The sequence below is a fragment of the Hoplias malabaricus genome, chromosome 16 (genome assembly GCF_029633855.1).
Source record: "Hoplias malabaricus isolate fHopMal1 chromosome 16, fHopMal1.hap1, whole genome shotgun sequence".
In the NCBI taxonomy this organism is placed as follows: Eukaryota; Metazoa; Chordata; class Actinopteri; order Characiformes; family Erythrinidae; genus Hoplias; species Hoplias malabaricus.
In genome coordinates, this window is record NC_089815.1 from 7,658,142 (window position 1) to 7,671,550 (window position 13,409).

At 39.2% G+C, this 13,409-nt stretch overlaps 1 protein-coding gene across 1 annotated transcript in view; it reads right to left on the reverse strand.

The window, feature by feature from the left end:
• The window catches only part of galnt18b (UDP-N-acetyl-alpha-D-galactosamine:polypeptide N-acetylgalactosaminyltransferase 18b), an 83,165-nt gene extending 69,987 nt beyond the window's left edge, over positions 1–13,178 (reverse strand). The window contains exon 1 of the mRNA XM_066647549.1: positions 12,164–13,178. Coding sequence (XP_066503646.1) covers positions 12,164–12,401 — 238 coding nt within the window. The 5' untranslated portion in view covers positions 12,402–13,178. The remainder of the gene's footprint in view (positions 1–12,163) is intronic.
• Between the last annotated feature and the right edge of the window lie 231 nt (positions 13,179–13,409).

Genomic DNA, 13,409 nt, shown 5'->3' on the forward strand with positions numbered 1-13,409 from the left:
TCTCACCCTTAACACCAATTCCAAGCTAAGCATAACCTCCGCACACATTCCACATCCTCCATTCAAGTGGCATGAGGCGAGTGCCATGCTCCATTTGTTGTTTGGGAGTAGATTTGAGGTTGTCAGCATGAAACTCCCTATCCAGTCTAAACAGAATAAATCTGATGAGCTTTTCGCAGCCTGTGGCATGTAGCGCCTTGAAAAGCACTGCACAAGTGGGTTCATCACACTGCAGGAACACACATGAAATATGACAGGGTTTATGCAGTACCCATAATTTTGGACCACTTCCTGTCATAGCAGCTTTCACCCTTCAGCTTCAAAATAATTAATTGTTTTCGTTATCAGTCCTCCTTCGCTCCATTTACTGTAATTAAATGCTCATTCCATTTCACAGAGACAAAAATCAACATGCTTGAGTTTTACTCAAACACGCCCACTCTGCTTCAGCTTGAGCAGAGGAGTACTCCAGTGATGGGATTTTTTTTTCCTCCACTTGCATTAATTTAAATGTTAAAAAGCTTATAAGAAATATAATGGAAAAATGTGTTGGGATTTTATCAGTCAAACTGTTATAATCACCATACCAAACCAAATTTAATGAAACTGTGGTATAAGCCTCTTGGAAGAAATCCTGTATCAAGTGTTGTACAGGCAAACCACCATTAATCTTAGTTTTGGTATTAATCCTGTCACTTTCCTTAAATGTTTGCTTGCAATTAACTGGGAAATGAATAATTGTGATTAACAATTACTCACAGCTACCTTCTAGAGGAGTTAACAAACGTCTAACAAACAAACACTGCTCTTTGATTTGGTGCCACACTGCCACACTACTCCAGGGTCCTGGGGATGTGGGTTCAATCCCCACCTCAGGTGACTGTCAGCCCTTTTCCACCAACTTTTTTCTGTTTTGAAATTGGAGAACAAGAAATGACCCATTATTCAATTTCTGATTTGGAATGACAACTGGGAAATAAGAAGGAATAAAACAGGAACATCCTCCATCAGTGTCAGCAGAAATTAAGGCATGTCAGTTCATTTTCTTCGCTGGTCTCACTGCTCACAAACTCCATAAGACTTTTATCACATAGCACTATGATATGAAACAACTGTAAACAGTGGATATACCATGACTCCGTCCTGACTCAATCTGTTTTACCTGTGGTTCTGGCACTGAATTCAGTCACAGTAATTCTGGATAGCACCCCAGTTCTAAGAATCCTGAACAGAACTAGTTGAAGAACCAGAGTTCTTCCTTAGTTTTCCTCCCACAGTCCAAAAACACATGGTAGGTTTATTGGCTGTGTAAAGCGTCTATAGGTGTAAGTGACTAAGAGACTGAGTGAGTGTGTGATGGATTGTGTCCTGCCTTGTGTTCAATTATTCCAGGCTCTGGACACACAGTGACCCTAAACAGAATAAAGCAGGTTCAGGAAAAGAACAAATGAATGTTCTTTGTTTCCCATTAAAAGTCTTACAAACAAACATCAAGCAAACATTCACATTTTGTCTACTGCAACATAAACATATGATGATGAAATGCTGTTAGCTCATATAATAACGATGGGGATGTTGTAACCACATAACATAATATGTTAGATGCTTACATTGGGGAACTCTATTTTCATGCCAAGCACAGTTAGCATGCTTCATGCAACAAAAGCTAAGGTCTAAAAATATGCCCCCTTCTAGTGGTGTGTGATCTTCCCTGATTAATTGCCCCTGTCTCTCCGGCTGGGGGACGTTGCAATGTCTTAGGCTAACAGAGCTCATTGAGATTATCACAGGATAACCTGCTCCCCACAGCCATAAATCAGGCAGCGAGAAGGGCTTTCACTCAAGCCAAACAGGACACCTGACTGGCACAGCCATTTGTAAGTCTTTCAGTTAGAACATGGTTAGAAAGTTCAAAAGAGTCTTCATGCAGACACTACCCACAACTCAATGTCTTTTACAGTTCCATGATTAAAAGTTTCTTGCTTTCACCACTTTCTCTAATTATTGACTGCTGTGGTAATAAACCTTGACCTACTGATCATAAGAGAGAAGCTATATGAAGCAAAGAATGAGACGGAAGTCAGCAATCGCAGCTTCTTCCTCCTGCTGCAGAGCTCAAGGAAGCTCTGTTCTAAGCTATTCATGTTCATAATGTCAAACTGTCACCACTCAACATAACAAAACAAAACTGATCCTCAGTCTATGCTCAGGCGGCTCTCTAGGGGATTCTTGACAAATATAATAATCGCAATTCTTAAAATACAACAGAAAAAGTGTGATGACTCTAACAGTAAACTTAAGGAGTTACAATGAAACACACCAGTGATACCTTAATATTAAAGTCACCTCCTTGTTTCTATGCATTGTCCAATTTATCATCTCTCCTGACCATACAGTTGCACTTTGTGGTTCTAATTACAGACTGTACTCCATCTGTTGCTCTTCTTACTGTGTTAGCCCACTTTCACGTTCCGCAATGGTCAAGGACCCCCAGAGGATGACAGAGGAAGTATTATTTGGGATTATTTGTGGATCATACTCAACAATGTAGTGACACTGTGTCGGCTTGAGATCATAGAAGAATTTGTTGAGAATCAACTGACAGGACCACGAATGAGTAAGATTTATTTGAAGACAGAGATGTAAATGTATTATAGAGATGTTACTATGTTGCTCCTTCTTCCCTTTTTCTCACCGTAAGTGGAAGCATACACAGATTATAGAGTGTTATCACCCTCAGTTGTTCCAAAAACGTTCTTCCCTCCAAGCATCAAGGTTATAGATAAGTGATAAACAGGCAGAGGAGAGATAAACAACTCTGACATAACAAGTATGAAATATAGAATTAATATGAAATGTACCACTTTTCAACAATCCCACCTTGATCATATAATGAAAAACAAGTCTAGGCAAGCCTAGTTTTGCCGAACCTCCATTGGCCATATAGACAATATCACAGAAGTGTTTGTGGCATTTCAAAAACAGGAAAGTTCAAAATACATACCCTTGTAATTGGAAGGTCTGGAGAAGCTTTGGTGCGTCATATCAGTGTCTTTGTTTACATGTGTTTTTTATTATGTGATTGTGTGTGTACAGAAATTCTGGAGGGCAGGACTAATAAGTGGAGAAACGTAGTTAACCAATGCCAAGCCAAGGCTCTGGCCAATGTGCATGGTGTCATGCCAAACACAGCCCCAGAAACAAACACAAACGAAGCGTGTTTATTTCCTATTATTTATTTATATGCAACTTTGCAAATAACCCCTTCCAGTTCCACTGGGCTGTATTTGAGGATCTGAGCTCTTTCTTGACTTACTGAACCTCTACACACCCACAGACGTAGCCACGGTTCATGCTGAAGAACCTTAACTTTAATTTTTTAACTACTAGGTGTGTAGGATCTGTAGGATTGCTGCACAATTTTATTGTACACTGTGCAATGACTATAAAGGGTATCTTATGTTAATGTTAGAGTTCTAAAAACCAAACTTCTTGTTCCACAGACTACACACTCCTCACATCCAGTTACAAAGCTTTTTTAACAAAAACATTAAGGACTCCTTTCAGATTTCAAGGACTTTGTTTTGCTTCCAATTGACTTAACTTTCCCTGAAAGTTTAACTTAGGATTTAGACATTTTATTTGCTTCTGTCTCTTTGTAATTCGCATCCTCATTAGAAATCAATGTGCGCAGGGCTTTCTAGTTTGTTTAATGGCTTAATTTGACATCGACTGACAAACAAATTAGCATCATGTTCCCCTCACTCACCAGAAGCCATTCTGTTTTAGTATTTGTTTAATGGATCTCTTACCTCATTCGTTCAAATTGCAGGCCTTTGAACTACAGACAGACGACTGCACAATTACCATTGCTTTTAAATTCTGCAGCTCTATGGCAGTAAAAAACAGACATAAGATACAAATGAATGGGTAGATATGCTCTATGCCTACATATCTGTAATCTGCTGCAGTAAGTAGCATTAAACAAATTGGATATGAATATGCCTAGCACTAATATGAAGGATCTAGGAATGTTATTATTACTGTAGTACAAATGTTTTCTGCATATAACTGTTATATAACAATATTCACAACTGATTCACATTATTAGTATAGAACCAAAAACTCCAAGGTCTTTGGTATATTGGTCTAAGATTTCAGAAATATAATATTCATTTATTCATTATCTGTAACCCTTATCCAGTTCAGGGTTGCGGTGGGTCCAGAGCCTACCTGGAATCATTGGGCGCAAGGCAGGAATACACCCTGGAGGGGGCACCAGTCCTTCACAGGGCAACACAGACACACACGGACACTTTTTGAGTCGTCAATCCACCTACCAACGTGTGTTTTTGGACTGTGGGAGGAAACCGGAGCACCCGGAGGAAATCCACGTGGACACGGGGAGAGCACACCAACTGCTCACAGACAGTCACCCGGAGTGGGACTCGAACCCACAACCTCCAGGTCCCTAGAGCTGTGTGACTATATTATAATATATTATACAAATTAATTATCATAATTTGGATGTTTTTTGGCAATATTATTCATATTTAATATGATATTGTGCAAAGTTGATGTGTAATGTAACCTCTTATCATTGTATCTTTTCATAAAACAAACATTCAAAAAACATTGTGGGAGAACAAATCAAAAAACATTGTGGGAGAACTAGATATCATTATAATGCTATCTGTCAAATGGAATCAGGTAATGAATCACACTGTGTGCTACTGAAATGTAATGAGGAAGGGAAAAGACTCATTAGCCATTTGTTTGACTAAGTGCAGGGTATGTTGGCAAGTTAATTTATTTTAAAAACAACTGGATGCAAATGATCTCATCAGTCCCTTTACGCTGAGTAGCCTCATCCAGACGTCACACTGAAGTTGTTCAGAAAAAGCCCGAATTTAAAGTGTATATTGTATCGTGATGTGAAGGAAACCCACACAATGAACTGTTAAACCTAACAGGACATCTTCAAGAAAGCTGACTCTGAATGTATTGAGTCATTTCTGTGCCCCACTGCCTCCACAAAGGAACCAGCACACACTGTGAATAGATTCTTTAAAGAATAAAGTATTTTCTACAATAAGCCTGAAATACATTGAAAGCTGTTAAACAAACCTGCTGATCTTTTTATAACTGTCCTATAGCGCTACTTTTAAAGAACAGATGAGGTCAGGAATCAAGCAAGAGGGATTTTTAGACTGCACTTTAGCGGTTTATGCTAACCTGTCAAGTCTGTTCTTCTGATGCAATGATTCAGCTGGAAAGTACAGTGTCAGAGGTGTCCCACTGTGTCATCTCTCTGGGTTTTAATAAGGAAAGGCTTTGCAGTAGTAGAGACTCACTGAGGAAGAACACTGCTTTTTCACCATGACAAAAAGACCAGACAGACTTTCCTCACAGCTGGTGGAGCCAGCTGGTAAAGCCACAGCTGGCATGTACCTCCACTATGTGAATTGATCATTCCAGCAAGGGCTTGTGGGCACTGCAGAGAAAAAACCTGTGCAAGGTGTTCACATGGCATGCTGGACTTGAGTTGAGCTCATGCTCAACCAGTCGTATACTGAAAATGTGGCATGAAGGTAAGTTCTGACACAAGTCAGTAAGTTCACATTTCAAAGGGCGGAGGGGCTCAGGGAAGACTGCATGTTACTTTATCTTCAAATGGTCAAAATTTGAACAATCTCATTGAACAATACCCACTACACCAACCAAAATGATGCCTAAACCAACTAAGACCAGTCATTACAGTGACAGTTCATGTGAAATCAATGAGTCTTACTAAGCAAAAATGCTGCGTGACTACAACTTCCTTGCCCATTTAAACTCAAACATCACAAACATGAATGACATGAATAACTGCCATAAACATAACAGATTAAAGCTGCACTATGTAAGTTTGGGGATTTGGAGACACTCTGCTGGAAATAAACCGGGAATGCATGGAAAATATTTTTTGATGTTAGCTGTGCTGCTGAACCATTTCCCCAAATATATTAATCTGCAAGCGCACTCACATTCAAGAAATATTCAAAGAGAACCCAATCAAAACTTGCTGAACCTAAGGTCTCCCAAGAATGTCTGTTAACGAATGGTCTACTACTGCCATGTCTTAGTCACTATAATGAATGGATGAAATACAATGCAGATGTAATGTAGATATGGTGCTGAACCCTCCTTTGTGCTGGCAATAGACAGACCTGAAAAAACGAGAATATATCTGCACTTGATATATTAAAAAAAAAAGTCAAGAGTATTACATTCTGCCTGTTCTCAGCTCTTATTATAATTAGGCACTGGGAGAATTTAACTTGTAATCAGCTGGTGTAATGGCCCCTGTTAATTGCTAATAGCTGCAAATATGGTAAGGTTTAATATTTTGGTTGAGGTTAAGTTCTGGATGGACTGAGTGTATTAATAGTGGATTCAATTTAATGCATTAATGCATTAATGCAACTGGCAAGGTGTTAAAGAAAAGGCAAGTTTCTACAAAACATATACAGAGGACAATCTGTATTAAATATTAAAAGTGTTGCTAAAAATCGTTGGCAACAATCAAAACAAGAAACAACTAGAAAGAGCAAAGGTGTGTTTGGGATGATGTCCAAAAGCCCTCACTGAGCTGTAAGCATCTTCCCTGAAGTGTTAGGACTAGAGAAATCTGTCCCTAATGCACTCGGTTTGCCGAAAGCCTTCCAGCAACTGACTGTCTGTGCCAAACAGTAAAATGTGTCTGACTGCAGCAAGGGAATGTTTGCTTAAGTAATCAGCCGAGCATCGCTGCCTCTTTGCTCAGTGGGGTCCATTTGTGGCTAGGATTTAGGATTGGGTGCCACCCTGTCTGTCTGAAAGCTCACTGCCACAACATATTCATCAGACGTCTTACGCAGACTCCAGCATGTATGATTCAAATCATGGTGGGAAAATGATGTTATTGCTGGAATATGTTTTGAGCTAGAATAAGTAAACATGCTAGCATCCTGCTTACGGTAAAGAAGTAATTGGGCATGTTGGAATATTTAAAAAACATAAACTGTTTATATGTTTCTAAGCCTTATGAATGGATCATTAGCAAATAAGATTGCTTTCAAAACCAGACACTGTGGCAGCAGCACATTTGCTAGGGTACAAAGGCTTTTTGTCACAGTTTTAAAGTCACAGAGAGGGATTTCAGAAGATCAAAGTGACAGACCAAGGACCCTCTTCCACAAATCACCAAAGGAAAAGACTGAAGGCATGCTGACCTCCTGTAGTTCACAGACACAAATCTAAAAGTCATCACTGGAACTCATTTGCTAGATATTAAATCATATATTAACATCTAAAAATTGATATACTTTCCAGTAAAACAACAACATTTTCTCTTTTAATCAGATTCCAAATGTGATTGATGACTAACAGAAACCTTGCATTTTTCCTCACAGCGCTGGTAGCGTTTCACACTACTTTTAAGCAATGCTTTCACAAACCTCAACTGGAAACAGGGCTCCCATATTCATCTAAAATGTGTGGAAAGAATATACATTTAGTGAGAATTTCCTTGATTGCCTTTGTAGAGGTTCATACATATTGAAGTTACTTTGTGTAAGCAAAGTCCGACTGCCATTACCCAGCAGACACTAAGTACATCTGTCCTACTTTAATAATAGCTCAGGTTACGGAAATTGTGCTGCTTTATGTTAAGTCCTGAAAACGCCAACATGATTTTTTTGAAGGAATTTTATATAAACAGACCATGGAAATACAGTTAAAGCATTTCTGAACAGAGAACTGCAGTTCTAAAAGGAGAACTGCTTTACAATTCTGGGCCTCTGCTTTCTTCTGCCTACGAATTAATATTAATTTCTAGATAAAAATAATGGGCCCAGATATTTATAATAAAAACTATGCATATAATTACAAATAACAATAATAAAATAAATAAAGCCATCTCATTAGGTGGCATAAAGTACATCATAAGCTATGCAGAGCTTCAAGCATGATATCTCATCTTAATCAGGGACTAATTAAGGCTTTAGCCATATCCGCACTAAATATCAGCTGAATTGTGAAATCAGCAAGATGTGATAAGAAATCACATTTGCCATAGTTATACAAACTGCTAAAGGATGAAACTGATGCTCTGACCTCATGTACACACAGCTACAGGGAAACTCAGAGACGACACACAGCTTGCCTTAAAAACACTGGATTATACTTCAGAATGCATGTTTGTCACTGGAAAGCCGCTCACAAACACATCGAAAGCCTTGATAAGAAACTGAACGAACTGCACGAAACACATTGTGGGAGTGGGGGGGGTGGATGACGTTGCGGGAAACCCTGCCATCCACCTGGAGGACACCCACACAGACACGGGGAGAACACACCACACTCCTCACAGACAGTAACCCAGAGCGGGACTCGAACCCACAAATCCAGGACCTGGGGGCTGCGTGACAGCGACACTACATGTTGCGCACCTGAAGAGCTTCTAACGGATTCTAAAACCACTAAAACCATTGCACATCCCTACAGCCAGCCTTAAATGCTTTAGATGGCATTAAATATGATTTCTGAGTTCAAAAATAGGAGGATGAATCTCTATCCTAAAGAGAAAACTGAACTTACAACTTTTCAAACCTGATACTAAGCTAATATTTTCAATTTTAGGGGAAAAGACACAGGAATATGCATCCACACATTTGTCTAAATCATAAATTTAGTAATATATTTTACTTGAATAGAGAGCTACTAATAATATTCAGACTACTATAAACATGTCAAGGCAGGTGGAAAATAAATCTGGAATGTACTCAACATTGAAAGTAGTCTCTGCCAATGCACACCAATTTTTTATTTCCTAAGACATATTTATTATGTAACGCTGAGGAAATGCAGCATAAATCACTTATGCAGCAGGTGCCCTGCTAGTACTCTGTCACAGGGACGAGAATCACTTGCTCAAGATTTAAATACTAAGTCTGCAGTCGGTTATTCCGTTGTATAAACTGTTTACAGGAATATTCTGTATATTTATTAAAAGTTATTCTGAATAATTAAATGAGAAATTGTTATAGAGAAGCTTACCTTTAAACATGGTGGTTGGAAACAGGTTGTAGTTCTGTTTTTCAGGCCAGAGAACTAAAATATTAGTTAAAATATAAACATTTTAAATGTAATATTCATAATAGTGAATTCAGTGGAAATACCTTTTAAGTAACTCATATATTCATATGTGGTCAAAGGTAAATTATGGTGTGTACTTTTTCTACAAGATGTCATTTTAATACAAAAGAGACCTATTTGTTTCTGATTTTTTTGTAATGTATCAGATGTTCAAATGAACAGACTTTTACGTACACTTTGTTAGGATTTGGTGGCTTGGACTTTTGACTGCTTAACCTGAATAAAACAATATGGGCAGTCTTACACACGCATCTAACAAAGCCTTACTGGAATTTATGCCAATTCCTCCAGACAGAAATGCTGTTGTTCAGTCAAGTTTACTGGCCTCCTTGATCAAACATGCCTTTTCACTTCAACCTACAAATTTTCTTTGGCATTCAGGTCAGGACATTTCAGTGACCACTCCCAACACATTCATCATGATGCCATTAAGCCATTTTGTCACAATTTTGGAAGAATGCTTGGGGTCATTGTCCTGCAGGAAGACCCACTTGAGGCCAGGTCTCAGCTTTCAGGTTCATGCCTTAAGGTTTCGCTTCAGTAAATAACCCTCCTTCATCATGAGTCATCTACTCTTAAGTTCACCAGTTGCTAGTGGAACGAAAGGCATTGACTGTAAAGACAGGCCTTTAAATACTGTCAGGTTAAAAAATGTAAGACAGTTGGCCAATCAGAGGCTTTGAAAAGTCACTACATCAGTTTCTGAAATCCCTCAGACTGTTTAAAGCGACAATCAACCAGGTGTAAACTTCTGACTCACTTAATATCTGATACAGTGAATTTAAGCTGAAATAAATCTCTAATACATAGTTTTTAGAAAGACCTATAGGTACTACATTACAATATGAATAGTTTATACATATTTATGCATGGTTTAAAATTAGTTTACTATTGTTTATTGTTTATTATTATTATAAATTACCCCTAAATATCCCTAAAAATCAGTGACAATGCACAAATAGAAGTTCTACAGAGGCCTATTACATGATGAATATGAATACAGGATTAAGCTGACAGGTATAATAACACTGACTGATGAAGAAGACAACGGGAGATCAATAAGCAGCAGATCTGAGGTTCAGCAGAGTAAATTAATGTGAATGAACTATGTGAACTCATCCCCTTTTGATGTGCTCTAACTGCTTACAGTCATATGCAAATGTCTGAGTGCCCCTGGTTAAATGACATGTTTTATTGATTCTCCAAGTGAAAATAAGTTAAGAGACCCCTGCGCCTTTTACTGCACAATTAGCACTTCATTTCTGAATAAACATATTGGGAGACAAATGTGGTCTGTGCAACTTATGGCCCATTTAATATTGAACAGTTTATTTTTCCAAGTTTGGTAAACTAAACAAATGAAGATAAATGATGTACTTAAACTGTCAAAACAATATGTTATAGCAAGTTTTGTTCCCAGTGAAGGATGTGTTAATTTATTTTCACTTAGACGATTAACAAAAAACTGTCCAAATATTTCATGATTTAGCATTATTTATAGCTGTGCTACAGCAGTGATATACTAACGTTAATACTGAAATCATATTATTCTCTGTAGATATTGGTAAGACCGTATTTACACACTGTAAACCCTAATGTTCAAAGTAATTAACTGGATTGAGTGATTCTAACTTAAAATATATTGGAGAAGTTTCACTCAATTAAACAATTCAATTATTTTCAACAATATCTTGTTTTTGAGTTTGTGAAACTGTAAAACTTTGATTTAGCCGAAACCAGTGCAGCAATTTTCATCCAAGATGGCAGATGCTCTGGGGTTCATTGCTTTTTAGTGAATTTGGAGAGGTTCATGTGTTTTTTATTCAGTGCAATGGGCGGTAACAGGTAGAGTCACAATCGCATAGACCCAGAGCCCTAGGGTCATGGGTGTGAGACCCGCATTGGGTCAGTGCTTGGAGGTGTTTGGTGTGTTCCCCCAAAGTGCAAAATGTGTCCATAGGTGTTACAGACGATGAATGAATCTATAGTTAAATTAGTTAATTGTACATAACAGTATTTATTGAGTTGTATTAAGCATTAAATTAAGTTGTAGACACTTAACATAAATGTGTACGCATACTTCTGACATTTGAGTTTAGGAACTTTAGGAACAGATTGCCTTAATTTTCTGCTAGAGTTCTGCTAACACACTCAGGTTTACAGTGCACCTAAAATTTCCAGATATGTCAAAATCATTTTCTGATGATTCAATTCTGGGTTCTTGTGACATGAGTGAATCATTCATTGTACTGCATATGTGCGCCTACAGAAATCAGATTTGTATTTCTCTACAATCCAAGTGCACATGAAAGAAGCTCTCATATTTATTATAAATGTGTTTTTTATTTGTTGATATTATGTCAAAAAAAAAGCGTAAGAAGTCCACCTCTAATCATCAATTAAAGCCTCAAAATCTAACCACGTAAAATCACATACTTATTTAGATATTACCATCAAGAAAAATCCTCTTCATGTCTTAAACTTGTCTTAGCTCTAACTCTGCACCTTCACCTTCATTCAGAACGAGTGGATCTAAAAATACACAAATACTCATTGCCTTTACCTTTACTTTCCCCTCTGCAGCTCCAAGCCCCATGCAGCAAGTTGATGGATTGGCTCCTTAGGTTTATGACATAAGAAATGCAGGCTGTCTTAATCAGCCCGTTTGAGACTGTCTATAGAACATGCTCAGTGATAGTGTGAGGTGTTTATTAATGATATGCCTTCTAGCTTATATAAAACACCACAAGCTATAGTCTGAAATATCTTTATTTTTATACTGATATAGCTGAACCGATAATTTGTAATTTTCCATCATATGTTATGGATGTCCCCTTAATAGATATTATTGACGTTTACATTTTTAAAGATATTTTAAATAAGCATTAATAAATCAATCCGTAAAACACTTCCGCAAAATGGAAGTCTTATTGTAAATATGTTCCAGAATAACGCACTACAGTGAGGTGATCTCAGCTCTGCGTACCTTGTATGTGCTGATTGACCACATTCTCCAGCCGGTCGAGTCGTTCTATAATCCGCAATGTTTCTCCCTTTTTGTCGCCCTCCAACTTTTTGGCCGGGACAGGCACGGGAACTTTGATGTAGACGCTGGCGATGTAGTTGGTGACCCAGCCGACATACAGCAGGCACACGATGTTGGTCATCCCACTCAGGATCACGCACGTCGACACCAAAGTTTTGGTTCTCCTCGTACAAGCCATGAGGACATATCTGCCTCAGAAGCTCACACTGCGGCTTCCTCCGACCACTCTCTCCCGGAGCTCAAAGAGCGCCTTCCACCACTACAATCCCCTCAGCCGGGTTCCCCCACCACTCTCTCTGGGGAGTCAGGAGTTCACACAGACGCTTCCTCCACCACAGTCAGCCGGAGCTCGGAGCGCAGAGCGCGGATTCCTCCACCACACTCGCCCGTAGCCCGGAGCGCATACAGCGACTCTCTCCACCAGACTCAGTGGGAGCGCACGGACCACCTTCCTCGACCACACTCTCCTCACGACGCGCTAGGAGCGCAGAGAGCGGCTTCCTCCACCACTCTCCGCCGAAGCCCGGGAGCTCAAAGAGCGGCTGGAGAAGAAGCTGAAATTCCTCCAACGGTCAAGCCGCGCGTGCCATTGCGCGAGCACCTTTCGGCGTCCCCCCTCAGAAATTTAACGGATTTCTTTACTGTTACTTCCAGTAAAACGGGACAGTTACACTCGCCTTGTTGGTAAATTTCTCTTCTTACGACTCGGATAAATTCCTCCAACTGCCTGCCATTCCAGCCGCGACCTCCTGACTCTCACACTTTTCGTAGAAATTTTTTCTTCACCGAAAATGAGGGGTTACCTTAGCATTTAAACTGTCTGTGCAAATTACTTGTCAACTCTAATTGTCCATTTTTAAACTCCCCCGCCGCATTCTGGCCCAACTGAAGACATTTGTTTATCCAAAGGCATTTTTAATGTTTAAATAATATGACCGTTACCGTACTCAACACCTTCGCCTGCCATCGCCAACCCTCAGCAACGTGTTATAGGAAAGGGGAGGTGTCAGTGGGTGGGACCTACAGGATGAGACTCGGCTTATTCGGCCAGTCATAGGTGACCTAGGTGTAGTCCTCGCCCCTGATTGGATAATGAGCCAAAAATAATTCCAGGGAAGGCGTGTCCTGCTGTAATCTTAATAAAAACTGTTTCCAAACAAGAGCGGTTGCTGCATTGTTTCCGTAA